This window comes from Thalassophryne amazonica, chromosome 21 (genome assembly GCF_902500255.1).
Source record: "Thalassophryne amazonica chromosome 21, fThaAma1.1, whole genome shotgun sequence".
In the NCBI taxonomy this organism is placed as follows: domain Eukaryota; kingdom Metazoa; phylum Chordata; class Actinopteri; order Batrachoidiformes; family Batrachoididae; genus Thalassophryne; species Thalassophryne amazonica.
The window spans coordinates 19,098,584-19,116,415 of record NC_047123.1 but is presented as its reverse complement, the minus strand read 5'-3'; the positions used below and the strand labels follow the sequence as shown (position 1 = coordinate 19,116,415).

At 40.5% G+C, this 17,832-nt stretch overlaps 1 protein-coding gene across 1 annotated transcript; it reads left to right on the top strand.

The window, feature by feature from the left end:
• The first annotated feature begins 4,191 nt into the window (after positions 1 to 4,191).
• Positions 4,192 to 16,846, top strand: slc35f6 (solute carrier family 35 member F6). The gene is made up of 6 exons (XM_034162463.1): positions 4,192 to 4,426; positions 8,729 to 8,801; positions 9,699 to 9,870; positions 10,796 to 11,011; positions 11,128 to 11,238; positions 15,706 to 16,846. Exons 1-6 carry the CDS (start codon positions 4,350 to 4,352, stop codon positions 16,191 to 16,193), a joined length of 1,137 nt encoding a protein of 378 aa, XP_034018354.1. The 5' UTR covers positions 4,192 to 4,349; the 3' UTR covers positions 16,194 to 16,846.
• The last annotated feature ends 986 nt before the right edge of the window (positions 16,847 to 17,832 follow it).

The window sequence follows — 17,832 nt, the reverse complement described above, 5'->3', positions numbered from 1 at the left end:
TGCATTTAAAGCCCAAACACTGCAATGATCTCTGAAAGCGACCCCTGTGTTTCCAGGCAGAGCCACTGGCTGAGGCAATAAAGTTCAGTAAATCAATATGCAAACAATGTAAAAGGAAGTCAGCCTTTAAATACTCAGCAAAATATGTTTTTACAATGTTAGAGATATATTGTAATAGCTATTTTGTCAAGGTATAGTAATGAGCCATCTGCTACTGTACACGCCCTGTACTGACCGCCATACCTTTCACCGTTGGTCCCTCATAAGAGATAAATAATATCTGGCTACAGTGTCTTGCATGTTCATATTTCACACTCTGCCATTGTCCATTATCCATCATGCATTGTGTATCTGTAGCCAGTAAATGATTAACCTGCTTGAGGATGAGATGGCGATGTGGAACAAACATTATGGCCAACATTATGGTGCCACCAAACTCCCACAAGAAATTTCTTCACGTTACCCAACTACATTACAACAAAACATTTTTGGGTGATTCTTAGACTACGGGCACTTATTATGTCCTTTGATCATATTGTATGAAAAACAGAAAAAAGGGGAAATTTCGCACTTTTATAGTTATCTTTACAATGAAAGTGTGTTAAGAAATTTGTTCTAGTAGTCTATGATGACTTTTTCACCTTTTTTCAGCATCATTATATGCAAATATTGCCGTTTTGTGCTTGTCCCACACCCAGACTTTTGATCTTCAATGATAAAAATGAATGGTAAAGAAATGTTTTTTCTAATGTTTTAAAATATCTCTGAATAAAATATCAGTAAAATAATCAAAACATAACTGGGGTATTCAATGTCATACAACTGTTGTGATTTTTTTTAAACAAAATAGTTGTCCCACACTATTGCCGTAATTTCCACCACAACACTGTAATGTCCCTTTAAACAGTTTGTATGAAAGATTGTTTGGGTAGTTTCTATGGAGATAAACAGTGACATCAGAGCCCATGTATATAGCGCCAAATCACAACAAACAGTTTCCCCAAGGCGCTTTATATTGTAAGGCAATGGTGTGGTGGAAATTACATTTACAAGGCCAATAGTGCCCGTAGTTAAAGAATCACCCTTTTCACGTTGAAGGTCTTTTATTTCTTGCAAATTAACAAAATGTGTAATATATATGACCCTTAAATGGAGCAAGCGGTTATAGAAAATGGATGGATGGATGGATGGATAAATTGGCTGATTGACCAGACAAAACTTAATCTGAATGTTGAGTTGATTACTCAATTATTACACTTATTGTATTTACTTTTTTATTTATGAATATCTTGTCTTAATTATTTGTCATACATTTTTTCTATTTATTTGTTGTATTATCTATTTATAGATACTTTTTGTGGCAGCACGGTGCCTTAGTGGTTAGCACTGTTGCCTCACAGCAAGAAGGCCGTGAGATTGATTCCCACCTGTGGCCCATCTGTGTGGAGTTTGCATGTTCTCCCCATGTTTGCGTGGGTTTCCTCCGAGTGCTCCAGCTTCCTCCCACATCCAAAGACATGCCGGTTAGGTGGACTGGAAACTTTGCTAATTGTCCACAGGCATGCATGTGGGTGTGAATTTGTTTGTTTGTCTATATGTGGCACATCGGCAGACTGGTGTTTTGTCCAGGGTGTACCCCCCCAGCCCTTAATTGGAGTACGCGGTTGAAGGTGAGTGAGATAATTTTTGTCTGTCTATTTATTTATGACTTTCATTACTATACTTCATATATTTTGCTCTAAAGTACCCATTTATTGTTATTCACTGTTTTTGCCTTATATACATTTTTGGTCATTACTTATGTTTTACATTCTTATATCTACGTATTTGTTTGGATTTTGGTATGTTGATTTATATCATGTATTTGTGTTATTTCTTTATTTGAGTTTGGTTGTGATTAGATGGTGTTACTATGTGTATCTTTGTTTTGCATAACTTTAACATGTCAATAAAAGAAATGTTTAAAAAAAAATCTCGGTTTGCAACACTTATGAATACTCTGCCATCATCTGCATACATATATTTTTTTCTTTCTGATGCTCCCATTAGGGGTCGCCACAACATGGAAACCTCAAAAGAGACTCGCATTGTATCTTGTGCCTAGTGATGGCAAAAACAGAGGGGAAACGAGTGCTGTGCAGAATGAGAGATTCTGACTTCTCAGTTAATTCTGGCATCCATCAGGGTTGTGTTCTGGGTCCTACTTTGTTCAAAGCTTACATGGACTGGATTTTGAATAAAGATTCCAGCAACTTGCTGTGCCTCACTGGCATAGTTGATGACGTCCAGGTAAAATACTGAAACATTTACTCAACCAGACGAAGAGTCGATTTGGCCATGAGGTCACTAGAGGTGTTTGTGATGCCTTTGCTTTTGAGCTGTGAGGCTTCTGATTTTACCCTATGGTTGTGAATACTGATGGCAAAAAAATGAGGTTGAGAGATCAAATCAAATGGAAGTACTAATTCAGAAGAGATCTTGCGGACAATTGAAACATCTGGTCACAGTGACATCTAAGGGTCAAATTCATGTTTCACTTGGACAAAAAATAGATAAATAAAAATGTGACATCTATTCAAGCAATAGCCAATTCTGACCAAACATCAGAACTGTCTGACAAGACCTCTGCTGTCTTCTTTCGTTTTTTTTTCTCTTCTAGGCTTATCTCCTCAGCTCATTCCTTTCTCCAATAAATTCTGATGTTATTTGCATTCCCCCCACCCTCGCATTTTTTTAGTACTTTTAATAGTATATACACATGACATATTGTAGTGTTTCATAACCTTTATAAAAGGATATCAAGGCTGGCTGTGGTGAGAGGTTCATTTTTATCAGAGCTCAGTGTTGAAGATGTGAGATACGGCAGCACCGTCTGGTGGTCAACAGCAGATTGTACAATCATGTCCTGATAGGACTTAAATGGAATATAATAGGCTACACAGTTTGACCTGTGAGCTCATGTCAGCTCTTAAACACTATGATTAAGGAACAACAGTTTTGTCACTGTCCATATGGACCTAAGTGGATCAAAGTAGTCTCATTGATCAAATTTATAGATTTTCTACAAAACACAGAATTGGTCACTGGGTCAAAAGCTGATTACATGAAAAAGTCCTCTTCCTGATTGATACTGCAATTGAAGTTCAGAATCCTGTTTTGCAATTGGGTGCAGCATTGATCCAGAGAATAAGGCCCATGATAAGACTAAAAAAAAATGCTAAAATACCCTCGGCCATATGAGCAATGTCTTTATAATTTGCAGTTGTTTAATTGGTATCCCAATGCAAACTACATATATATATATATTTGGCCATTTTTCAGAGAATATGAATGATAACACAAAAACTTTTTTCCATTCATGGTTAGTGATCGGGTGAAGCCATTTATTGTCAAACAAGTGCGTTTACTCTTTTTAAAATCATAATGACAACAGAATAGTGCAGCAGATATCTGAAACAATCCTGCAAATGGTGATACAAGCACCAAAGTCAGCACAAATACTCCTTAGACATTACTCTTTTGAAAAAACCGACGAGCCACTTGAATTTTCAATAGGCAGCCAGGTAGGGGTCAACTGAAGGGGTCAAAATTAAAAAAGCGCCAATCAAATTGAAAACTACACTACATTATTTGTCTGATCATAACTATTCCAAAAAGGTATAGTTTGGACTATGTGTGACTGAATGTTCAGGAGTTATGGGGTAAAAACAGCAAGAATGGTGTCAAAGGTCAATTTTAGTTTGTATAGGGTTCAAAACTTAAAGTTCCTCCAATTTTGGTAAAAATGAAGCAAATTATTGGTTGAGCTAATTGGATTAATAAATGGAATAGTTTTGACTGTACTGAATGATTGGTCTCCAAAGTAAAGGTCACACAAGGTCAACGTCCATTGGATTCTATGACATGTGACATATGTTACCTGTATAACTAAGCATGATGCATAGTCCAAACTATTCCTTTTTAAAACCTTGTTATCTCAACTAATAATTTGCATGTATCTATGTACTCTTGAGTCTTTAATAAAGTTATTATGTATTATCATTCTTAATGGTATTTTAGAATTCTTCTTGTTTGGATTTGTAGTCATTTATCTCTCTCTCTCTCTCTCTGCAAGGCCAGCAGTTTATTTTCACTGACAGAGCACTGAAGCGGCACTCCTCAGCTATGATTGCGCAATTTCCGATAGACCTGAAGGCGTCATGTGCTGCGATCACATGACTGTGAGCTGTCGTGTGGCGTTTACAGACAGCGGAGATCCTCGGCTCGCAGGCTTTCGGGAATAAAACTGTCATTTGAACCAGTTTTATTCTTCTTTCTCCCGGACCTGGCTCGTCTCGTTCTCCTCCGGCATGGCTTGGACCGGGTACCAAAAGTTTCTTGCGGTTCTTATGGTTGTCACGGGCTCAGTCAACACGCTGTCGGCAAAGTAAGACACAACAACAGTGTTTTATCTTTGTAGCCGCTAAAAGAGAGCTTGGCTAAGAATGCTACGGTACCAGCTGCTAGCTAAAAATTTGTGTTTCAAACAATTATTAACACATAATTCACTTATTAATCAGCTAATTGTCCTACCTGGTTGTACTGATTCATATCTTTTGTTTTTTATTTTGCTTTCGTTATCACCTGCTTCAGTTAGCTAGACATAACTCATTCTGTGAAAACATAATTCTTGCTAATACGTTGATAAACTTGCTGCCTGGAAGCAGCTAAATGCTGCACTTTTTAACTTTACATTGCTTTAGGAAAACACTGTTTTTATTCTTCTGGTTGCTCCTCTGAACACTTCTGCAAATGCTCCGTTATCGTCTATTAATATCTAATAAACACTAGTAATATATACATGTATGATCTATTTAGTATATATAATGTCTAAGTATGGGGCTTTTGAGAATGTATCCATGTCTGTTATTTTTGATATGAAATCTTTTATTTCACAGAATAAACAATGCAGAAAAACACTTTGGCTGTTCGAAATGGTGTCATGACTTTTGTGTCCAGTAGAGGGCACTCCAGCAGCATTGTTTACAATGCGGCCAAGCATGGCTGGGACCCCTCTCACCACTTGATCACATTAGCTTCAAGAGGCAGAGGCAGTGCGACCGGCTACTGTTCATTTTCAATGAGTGCGGGCATTTGACATGTCGCAATAACACCAATAGAGGAGAAGTCCGATTTATACAAATGTTGAGCGATGCGATATGGTGACTGCCAATCTGAGTGAACGTAGCGTGACATACATTGGTTCGTTGTTGGTTATGTTTATAAGATATTGTCATTGTATCAGTGTTGGGGAAAGTGTAGTGACACGGACCCACAACAGGGGGCGCAAATGAACGGTCAATAGATGAGCCAAAAGGTAACAATTTAATGTTGTGAATGTGCACAACGAATATACAGACAATCTCAGAATCTGATAGCAGTCAATCCACAAAAGTGACATGTGGGCAGGCTCGAGGATAGAAGACGTCTGTCCTGAGAAGAGCCGGAACCACACGATTTCCACCGCCACAGAACCCGGTGAATACTGGAGCCGCCAAGTCCCGAATTCCCAGGTGATCACCGTCCCCGACTGTCGGATCTGGTACTGCTGGCGAGGAGCACAAACAGTGAGACGTGGGTGTGTGCACACCCAGTAACAAAAACAGTCAGAAGGTGGAAAGTCACCTCCACCTCTAATACACACTCGTGCAGCTCCTGTCAAACACTTATCTTGTTGGGGTGTGAAGCGAAGCCATCGCGGATTACGCCAACCTCACTGATAAGGCACTCCACAGGAAAGCAGCTACAAAATGAATTCAGACTAGGACACAGTTAGTTTCTGGCTGAGGATATTACCTTCACAGGTAGATGATATCTCGGCAACGAGGTGGAGATGACGTCCGGTCTTTATGGAGTGAGATGATGAAGCGTAGATGGGTGACAGCTGTCACGCCTGGCTGTGTCCGTGGCGGCAGCGCCCTCTCATGCCTGAAGCCCGCACTTCAGGCAGGGCGCCCTCTGGTGGTGGGCCAGCAGTACCTCCTCTTCTGGCGGCCCACACAACAATCAGGATACAACAAAATTTGCTTGGCAAGTCCCAGACACTCGCAGCAAGAAATATAAGACAGAATAAAATATGCAACATAATAAGTACACATAGTAAAAGTGACCTAATGCATTGCAGAAGCATATTCAGGGGTAGGGTGTGGAAGTGATTGATTCATACTGTCTGCAGTGTTGTGTGGTGGGAGAGGGTGTGATGAAGGTCACACCTCCCAGAAAGAAGCTGTTCCTCAATCAGTTCATATCTTGATGGTCTCTTAATCTTTTGCCTGATGAGATTGGTACAAACTGTTTCTGACCTGGGTGGGCAGGTTCCTTGATGATGCTGTTAGCCCTCCGACATAGGCAGCTAGCATAAACTGTGTCCAAATTTGGAAGCTTGGTGCCCACAATCCTCTGTGCAATTTTTATGATCTGGGCCAATGATCTCTGGTTCTCTGCAGTGCAGGTGGAGTACCACACTGTAGCACTGTGCACAGTAATATATAATAAAGTTCATGTTTAAACTGTAAATCATCAAGACTCATTTACATTTCTTTGACATAAAGGTTTGATATTGAAATATTAGGAATCATGGCCATTGTTGTGTGTTTTTATATATACACACACACATCAGATATTTTGATATCGTAGATTTTTTTAAACCCCATTTATTGGTGTTACCCCCCCCAATTGATATCAGTCAGTCTCTAGTATCTAGGTGGGGGAACATTTAGCTTGGCCAAAATAATGTACCACATGGACTACTGGATAATATTAAGGAAGATTCATTTTGGAGTCGGTACTGTAGGGGGAACCTTTAGACAGATTCAAGATTCAGGATATGTTTACTGTCATTGTTACCTGCAGTTCTGTATAATCATGAATGAAATGTCTTTTCTCTTAGCATGGGCAGTGTGCACACACTTTATTGCCACTTTATTATGTACACTTGTTCAATTGCTTGATAACACAAATAGCTAATCAGCCAATCACATGGCAGCAACTCAATACATTTACGCATCTTGATGTGGTGACGACACCTTGCTGAAGTTCACACCGAGCATCAGAATGGGATAGAAAGGGGATTTAAGTGACTGAAGGTGGCATTGGTTGTTCGTGCCAGACGGGCTGATTTGAGTATTTCAGAAACTGTTGATCTACTGGAATTTTCACATACAGCCATCTCTAGAGGGTTTACAGAGAATGGTCCAAAAAAAAAAAAACAAGAGAAGATATCCAGTGTGTGGCAGCTGTGTGGACGAAAATGCCTTGTTGATGTCAACGGGCAGACAGGTTGAATGGGCAACTGCCTGATGTTATGTCAATATGGACCAACATCTCTGAGGACTGTCTCCAACGCCTTGTTGAATCTATGCCATTAACAATTAAGGCAGTGCAGAAGGCAAAACAAAGTCCAACCCGGTACTACCAAGGTGTACCTAATAAAGTGGCTGGTAAGTGTATAAGGTGCAGTATAGGGAAAACCTGCCTTGTAAACACATCACAGTGTGTATTGTAGTGTAGGGGGAATGTTTTGGACTGGGGTCAGGAAAACTTTGAGACTAGTTAGAAAATGCATCTTGTTATCTGTAGGGTAAATTCAGGTGGTATGTTGGGACAGCATTTTACAGCTACTATATTACCACACTGCTGTAACAATTGTTGCAACAGTGGTTAAGTTTCCAATGCAATTCCATTGCCTATTGCAGGGGTAGGCAACCTGTTCCAGAAAGAGCCATGAGGGTGCAGGTTTTCTTTGCAGCCACTGACTCCACCAGGTGATTTCACTGATTAACTGATTCCATCTGCTCAAAGTGATATTAATCAGTAAAATCACCTGGTGGAGTCAGTGGCTGCAAAGAAAACCTGCACCCTCATGGCTCTTTCTGGAACAGGTTGCCTACCCCTGGCCTATTGTAATAACAGTTGCAATAATGGTCGAGTTAGCTGTGCGATTTCGCCTCATCCTTTCGGCTCTTCTCGTTAGGTGTCGCCACAGCAGATCAGTTGTTTCCATCTCACCCTGTCCTCTGTATCTTCCTCTGTCACACCAACCGCCTGCATGTCCTCCGTCAGCACATCCATAAACCTCCTCTTTGGCCTCCCTCTTCTCCTCCTGCATGGTGGCTCCATCCTCAGCATCCGTCTTCCTATATACCCTCTGGGTTCCTCCTCTAAACATCCAAACCATCTCAATCTCACCTCTGTGACTTTGTCTCCAAACCGTCCCACCTGAGCTGAGGCGTTTGTTACATTACTATCATCGTGGTTGCGTTAACTTTGCATCACCTTTTGTAATTATTACAATAGTGGTTGCAGCAGGCTGAGCTCACAGAAGGTTTGAATGTTCAACAGAACACGCTGTAACCTGCAGCTTACAGACACACAGTGTACTGCAACAATCAGATAAAGTTTCACTGTATACAGTCACTGGACACCAGCGTGCTCACTCAGCTGTCTACACCTGTATGTAGGTTTATGATTTTGGCTCCTGTTACATTACCTCATCTTGCACACTGAAACACACACAAGTCATCGCCTTCTGATTGGCCATAAAAGTCAAAGGATCCAACAGAGTTACTCAAATATGAATTTAACGAACATCCTTGACGGCACAGTTTTGTACACACGTTTCAGCACAGAAGTGAATCATACGTTTAGTTCCTTAAAACACAAACTATAATGGTGTGTTCTTCTCTAACAGGTGGGCTGACTTGATCAAAGCAAAGGGTTGCCGTGGTGACGATGTAAGAGAATTTTCTCACCCGTTTGTACAGGTAAAGTCAAACTGCACTTTTACTGCGAGTACCTCTTTAGAAAAAATGGTTTAACTACAGGACACCTCTACACTCCGGGGCACTCTGGGTGTAACACCCACACCTTGTATTTTTGATGCCAAGTGTTATCTTTGTCATTCTTTGACACCATCTAATGTTATATAATATACAGTTCTGCATTGCTTTGGCATTTAAGTTTTCTCAAAATGAAACCACTTTTTCTCAACTTACACACAAGTACCAGTGTGTTGAATCCATATTGTTTCAGTTTAACAGTGTTATCCATATCCATCCCGTGACTTGTCTAAAGAAAAATGTCTTTAAAAGTGATCATTTTTCTCAAAACAATATTTCTGGATATTTAATTTGTCCAGTTATTTGTGAGCTCTGAAAATGGGGGCACTGTGTGTTAAAACATCTAATTCGTAAATTGTGGTGATGTTTAGGGGAAAACTTACAAAAATTCATTCACTGCCCAAATGTTTATATATGTACTGGGACCAGATTTTGACCTTAACCTGTGAACTTAATTTTTTCCTCAAAATGAAATCACTTTGATCTTGATTGACTTCGAATCATTCCACAAAGTTTTGTTTAAACTGGATCACACCTTTTTGAGTTATTTTGTTCAGACTCAGACAATAACAACACCACTGTGTACACTATTGGCCAAGGGTCTAAAAATGTATATATATTGGGCCACTCATTTGATACATTGATTTCTCGACTTATAGTCTGATCATAGTGTTGCGTTAGACGTTTTATATATAAGAACGTGGGAGTTATTTTTTCTATTTTTCTAATGTATTGCATATCATTCCCATTATTGATGACTCCATTGCTTCAATCCTTTTGTTTGCTCTTATTTTTTTTTTATCTCCCACACTCCCCGAGCAGGCGGTTGGGATGTTTCTTGGCGAGTTCAGCTGTCTTGCCGTCTTCTACATTCTGCTTCACCACGACAAACACAGGCCGGAGCCAAAGATGAACACCGGCCAGCGTTTCAACCCCCTCCTGTTCTTACCTCCTGCTTTATGTGACATGACCGGTACCTCCATCATGTATGTTGGTGAGTCACCAAACCCTGGTTTAAAAAAAAATCTAAATGTTGAGAATTTATTTTACTGAGGAAAATATTGCCAATGTTGCTACATTCTTACAACGGAATATAATCCTTAAATTGAGTTAAAGGTTGAATATCATAGAATACAAATAAATAAGTAGAAAACGGAGAGAAACACATATTCTGTGTACCGTAATTTCCGGGCAATAGAGCGCACCTGAATATTAGCCGCACCCACCAATTTTAAAACGAAAAAAGAAATTGTACATAAATAAGTCGCAGGTCTCAACATCAGATATTTACACAGAGATGTTAGACAAAGATTTTTTTAACTTTTAATTAAATACGTACCGTAAATGCTTTTTTTTCCCCCTGAAGTGTTACACGTAAGTATTGATGCGCACGTCATCCAGCGCGCCCACACGATGTCTGAGTAATTTGAACTTTTTCTAACTTTCATCGCATGCAGTCAGGATCAGATTGAGTCTGTGGCAAATGAGACGTTAATGAGGCGCTGTGAGTTTTTCGACTTGTTACACAAAAAGAACCAGTTTGGGGGGGGCTTCGCTCCACTAACTGATCTGATGACGCAACTCGGGCGCAAAGTGCCAGAGGGGGACTTTTCTTCACTAAAACGAACGGTTAAGACATGATATTTGCACTGTGTGTGAATTTACACTGTATGAGGGGCGCAGCTTTCAGGAAATCAGTTGACAGCATCGATTGACGTATTTCGATTTATGAAAAAGCCTGTAAAAAAAAAAGATAAATTAGCCGCATCATTGTAAAAGCTGCAGTGTTCAAGTGTGTGAAAAAGTAACGGCTTATAGTCCGGAAATTACAGTACTTCTACTGCATTAGTTGACTAAATCAGAGCGCCTGAATAAAGTGGTGATGAATTTGTTGCACTCACCTTTTTGTTTGTTTGTAGCGCTGAATATGACAAGTGCCTCCAGCTTCCAGATGCTACGCGGCGCCGTCATCATCTTCACCGGTTTGCTTTCCGTGACTTTCCTGGGCCGGCGCCTGCACATCAGCCAGTGGGCCGGCATCTCCATCACCATCTTGGGTCTGGTGATAGTCGGCCTGGCTGACTTTGTCAGCGGGAGCGGAGACCAGACACACAGACTCAGTGAAGTCATTACAGGTGAGGAAGGAATTTTAACTAAAGCTCCACAATATCAATCGGAGATTGGACAACTCTGGTTTCAAGTACCGTACTTTTTTTTTTGCTCTGGAATAAAACTGTCCTTTGTTCTGCAGGAGACCTTCTGATCATCATGGCTCAGATTATCGTTTCTGTGCAGATGGTTCTAGAGGAAAAGTTTGTTTACAAGCATGATGTCCATCCTCTTCGGGCTGTCGGAACTGAAGGTACGACACTTAGTCCACATTCACGTGCAAGTGGCTCGTTATTTGTGTAGCCTGAAAATCACAGGCTGTCACTGTTAGTTTTGAACGGCAGCAATGCAAGACACCCATTGACCCAGTAATTCCTCTTAGGATGAAGAAGACTTCATGGACAGATGTATTTTGCAGGTGTTATAGGAAAGCATAATGTGAATAGTAAAAAATTAGGGCTGTAATCATGGAATTTTCAGCTGTCTAGATTGTATCAGTGTTATACTGTAACGTATATAGTTTATAAATTGTGGGAAATCAAATATCGGAAACGTTTTGGACACGTTAGTAGCCCTCCCAAGCAGTGAGTCTTCTTCAACATGGCAAAAGAAGCTTGAACTATAACAACTAAAGGATCAACATCAATCAAAACAACCACCCAGTCAGACAACTGGTCCATCACCACCTCTTGAATGTAATCATCTATCTCCTGCAGCCAGTCAAAACATGGGCATCCCCCCTTCTTCTTCTGCAGGATCACACCCAGAGAAAAGCACCACATGGCTGAAATGGCACAGCTGATGTTCCCTCACTGTGCAAGTCCCACGCTTTACCTCTCTCTAATGTCACTACTCATTAGACACAAAGACACTCAACTCAAAAGTGCCAAAAGAGTCTCCAAAGAGACCTGGTACCAACGACATCAGTTGTCACTTTGTGTTGCTGGCTGATGTCCAAGTCTCACAGTTGTACAATAAGAAAGGAAGCAACAGGAAATGAAAGACCTGGACCTTCATTATTCTGCATAGATTTTGACATCTCCAAACACCTCTGTCCAGCAAGCTCATGACTCCGTACGTTCTTCCCCCAAGGCCGAGGCTCCAGATGTGTGGCTGTCATTCACACTTCTGAAGTGCTGCATTTGGGCTATCTGTCCATAAAGTCAAAGTCAGTAAACCTTTTCTCACCAATAAAAGCAACAAAGCCACCGATTGCCACAACCCTACCCAACACCCAGTCTATGCAAGTGTTGAACAGTGGAGGAGGAACCAGAACACATCCCTGATGAACACCAGACTTTCCATACTCTGACACCATCTTACACAGCATTCATCTGTACAACTTTATGTCCAACAGCATCATGGGTATCCTGCAGATTTAATTCTAAATGGTAATATAGTACTGTAAATTGTAATAGAGATGCAACCATTTCTGAAAGTTGGTCAGGACCACACAGACATTCTGCAGCACTGAACTAAAGGCCAACAAGCACTCTTATCTCGTGCACAGCACCCTGCCACGACGGTGTACTGCAGTGTACATTTAGTGATGTAGGATAATTATAGAAGAAGTAAGCCCTATACAGGCCGTGAGACCCATTGGTGCCCAAGCTTATCTCCAGATTCCGTAGCATAATGCAGATGAGAGTCTACGACTCCCCCTGCACAGGACACCTGTCTAAGATAGGTTACTTTTCCAGCCAAGGCTCGTACCCATTTACAACTGGATGGCCTACAACACAGACGTAGCATGAGCAAGATTTGAACCCACTTCTATGTATTGGCAGATCAGCTCCTTGTCCACTGAGCTACCTACTCTGTGATAAATATAAACTAATCTTGATGACTAGTACTAACTGTACACAGGATAGATGGACAGACTCACTATATATGACTGTATGACATTGAATTCACTTCCTCAGATACAAAGTCATTGTTTGAGTGATTCCTTTAAACATTTGGCCAGATTTGTTATGATCAGGACTCAGAATAGAAGAATTTAGAACAACAAATGCAGAGGCAGACTAGATGGAAACTTATCAAACTTAAAAAAAAAATCAATTCTACTCTGAGGGAAAAATCAAAACCCAGTACTTACTACATGAAGAACTATACAAAACTCCATAGAAAAACAATGAACCCCCCAACTCAAGACAAACAAGGCATTGTATAAATAAGATCACAAATTGACACAGGTGTAAGTAATCACTAAAATAAAAACAGGGAAGTGAAGTACTGAAAATAACCACATGAGGGCAGCAAAACCAAGGCATTGCCAAGACAAAACATGACACAAGACGACTCAGTCAAAATAAACACAAAATATCAAATATACATCTAAGCAGAAAAATACAAACCTCAAGAACAAAATAGAAACACAAAACCTGGAACAATCAAAGACCTCAAGAGAATTCAAACAACAAAAGCAAAGTTACCTACAAGAAAATACAAGAGAGGCATGAAATGGGGGAGAAGCCAGGACCTGAAAATAACCTTATGGCTACAAATACAACATGACACATATAAAGAACAAAAACCACGTAGAACATAGGTAATCAGAACTAGAGACAAACTACGGAAGGAAACATGATAAACTACAGACCAAACCAGACTGATGAAGGAAATACAAGCAGAGTGGACAGTGGACCTAAGACACAAGAGACCGGGTGGAGAAGACAGAGACAAGATGGAAGAAAGGTGACAAGTGTACAGGTTAAGGCACACAAGCACAAATAGACAGAAAGACCAAGTGTATGGCTTTTTACACATGCGCACAGACGCACAAAGACAGACAGAAGAGCAGGTGCACAGTGCAACAGGAAGACAAACGCAGACAGACAGGTGAGGTGAACAAATCTAATCAATTACACACAAGACATATGATGAGAGAGTGTGACCTACAGGGTGAAATAAAACATGTAACAGACAAGCACGGAATACTGACATAATCCCCAAAACAACCCCAGGCGGGCTGCTACGCACCACAAGATTTTATAAATTATTTTTTATCTCGTGTAGAGCAGATGGAAAAGGAGCTGGTCTACCAATATGTAGACATGAGTTTGACTCCCCGTCACGCTCACTGTCCATGCCCGTGGACAGGACACTTCACCTGCATTATTCAGTCTCTACCCAACTGTAAATGGGTATCGGTCTTGACTTGGGGGGGTAACCTATGATGATGGACTGGCACCCTGTCCAGGGAGAGTTACAAGGTGGGTTTTCATTACCCTCCAAATTGCGTAATTTGAGCAAATTGAAAATATGTTTTACAGAAACGTGGATTTTAAAAGTTCAGATATCGCCAAAAATGTTTCGATACTCACACGAGGTTTGTTCAGGCGATTCAGAAGAGCATTATTTTGAAATACTGCAATAGAAACACTATTTTTTCGCTGGTGCAGTTCATATGACCTACAGGAAGAGCCACATGACACCCTGGAATACATGGCACAGTGTGTGGGGATGAAGTCAGAGATGAGAGCTTCTTAAATGTAAGAGATGATGTTAGATTTAAAGAAAAACAACAACAAATTATTTAGTGGAACTTAGCGACCTGTCACCATGACTACTGGAATTACACTTCTTGCCAGAGCCTTGCTACAATGACAGTTATCACGAGATGATAAAACCCAGCAGCGGCAGTTCAATCACTCAATGAAAATGCTGTCATTTTGCAATTTTTTTTGTCAACATTCTGAAAATATCGCTAAACATTTACACAAATCTGTAATGGAAACCCAGATACTGGCTAAACACTGGCACCAACAGGCCTATAGAGGACTGACTTGCTTTTTAATATGTATATGTTGCGGACATGAAAATGCGAAGCTCTTCAGCATCTCACCATGTCATTTAGGCCCTTCAGACTTTTTTCAGTAAATAATTCTGGGGAGCATTAGCACGGCTAAAATCCTTCAGACCCCCACAACTACGGCCCTCTTAGCCCACTGCCATTTGAAGGATTTTTCTTTATTTTCATCTCACATGCCTGGAAAGTTCCCACCATCTCATTTAGGTCTTTCAGACTTTATTTTCAGTAAATGCTTCTGGGCAGCATTAGCATGGCTAAAAAACTTTAACAATTTACACACTAAATAATCACTGACTGAACTCATGTGCTGTCAAGGTGCATGCTGCCTCCCACTTTAGCATTCCCGGACTCAGTGTTGACTCAACATTTAGCATTTCCTGTTTCAGTGTTGACTGTGCACTGAATTTTCACGAGGTCTCCTCCATTCACGCAAGATTTCCACTTTCCCTTTTTTAAAATTGAATTTTCATTTTTTAAACTGTGACAAACAAAAAATTACAGAGGACAAAGCAAAGCAACGCATAAATAACATAATGAAAAACAGGTTAATATCCTTTGTTGTAGCTCCAGGAAGTGTTCAACATTTGACATTTACTTTTTCACCATGGGCTTAAAATTTGGCACTTCCTGTTTCAAGTGTCAACTTGTCACTGAATTTCCACGAGATCCCACAAGATCTTGTCTATTGTCAATCCAGGAAGTGTTCAACATTTGACATTTCCTGTTTCACTGTGGACTTATTTGGCACTTCCTGTTTGGGACTCCCTGTACCATGAGTGAGCTTGCGCCAGTTGCGTGGCACTTCGCTCGTGTTACTGTGTTTACACATTTTATTTTTGTGACATCAGTTTTCTTGAATATTTGCTGCCTGAGTGCGGTTTTACACTTGTTCTTCTTCATTCCCAGGGTTCTTTGGATTTTTCATCCTTTCGTTGCTGCTCATCCCCATGTATTTCATCCCTGTGGGCGGCTTCGGCAACAACCCTCGTCAGGTCCTAGAGGATGCGCTGCATGCTTTCTGCCAAATCGGGCACAAACCTATCATCCTGGTCGCTCTCCTGGGCAACACAGTCAGCATCGCCTTTTTCAACTTCGCCGGGATCAGCGTGACCAAAGAGATGAGCGCCACCACTCGCATGGTGCTGGACAGCCTGCGTACCGTCATCATCTGGGTGGTGAGCTTGGCGCTGGGTTGGGAGACGTTCCACGGCCTGCAGGTGCTCGGCTTCCTGGTGCTGTTCATGGGCACAGCACTCTACAATGGACTGCACCGCCCCCTGGTGGCAGCGATACGTCAGCGTGCAGGGATGCCCAGCGTAGAGGAGGAAAGACCCTCAGAAGAGACGGAGAGACTACTCAGTCCGAATAATGTTCAGGAAGGTGACAGTAGTTAAGAGTCGACATCTCCGTATCTTTGAATCGTCACAAAATTCTGTTTTAAACTTTTGTTCTTACGATTTTATCGGACATACCTCCTTCATGTGATGTTGCCACAAGAATGTACAAGCGACACGGGTATAAAAGGTGGTGAGAATTTGTTACTTTTTAAAGACACCGTTTTAGACATGGACAGTTTTGTTGAGTATGAAGCAAAACAAAAATTATTTCTTTTTTTAAATGCCTGTATCTACAGATGAATTCTGGCTCTTATGTTTATTTTAAAAAAGGCTGGAAGAGATGAAACAATAGCACATTTATGTTTTACTCAGTACTAAATAAGAAGGTAAGTTAAATAATGTGTTATTTTATGCATATCTCATGCACAAGTTTGTGAAAACTGACGTATGTTAAAAAAAATTGTCAGTCATTGTGAAGGCAGATTATCTGTAATAGATGGGTTATTATCGTGGGGTTTTTCTTTTAAGATTTTAATTCACTCTCTGTAATATGCTGTGTGTTTGATTATCTCTGATTTTTTTTTATTGTCCACTTTCATAAGCCACTGTGTTGTCAATATGAAATGTGCACTTAATTATAATACATACAAAGGCCCCACTGAGACGGTTACTGTTTCATTACTTCCTGTGTAATCAAACTGCAAAGCCACTGGTTTCATGCTGAAATTATAAACTACAAGTTATATTACCAGTCAAAAGCTTGGACACACTTTTCTATTTAATTGAATGGGAAAGTGACTGATGGTGTACATTGCCAATATGTCTGACATAGATGTAGCTCTGAAGGTGGATTTCAGGTCCCGCCTGAGACCCCAACCTGTTCCACACAAAACCAAATATTTTTTAAACTACTCAAGAAGGGTCTTAGTCATCCAGGCAGGAGACACAGGACCCTATCTACCACCTGTTGCAAAGCGGTGCACAGAACAATGCAAGTGTTACTGCGAGTTTCCAACCTACACAATTGTGATTTTCAAGTCCAGCACACATTTCCTGGGTGTGATGGAGTAAAAACAAAGTGTGTTCATAGTCCGTATACAGTACGTCTGGAAAGTATTCACAGTGCTTCACTTTTCCACATTTTGTTATGTTACAGTCTTATTCCAAGATGAATTAAATAATTTTTTTTTGTCAAAATTCTACACACTATACCCCATAATGACAATGTGAAAAGTTTTTTTTTTTTTTTTTAGATTTTTGCAAATTTATTAATAATAATAAAAAGTAAGAACTCACATGTACTATGAAGCTCAAAATTAAGCTCGGGTGCATCCTGTTTCCACTAATCATCCTTGAGATGTTTCTACAGCTTAACTGGAGTCCACCTGGGGTAAATTCAGTTGATTGGACATGATTTGGAAAGGCACACACCTGTCTATATATAAAGTCCCACAGTTCACAGTGAATGTCAAAGCATGAAGTCAAAGGAATTGTCTGTAGACCTCTGAGACAGAATGGTCTTGAGGCACAAATCTGTGGAACGGTACAAAACATTTCTGCTGCTTTGAAGGTCCCAATGAGCACAGTGGCCTCCATCATCTGTAAATGGAAGAATATTGGATCCACCAGGACTCTTTCTAGAGCTAGATGCCAGTCTAAACTGAGGTATCGAGGGAGAAGGGCCTTAGTCAGGGAG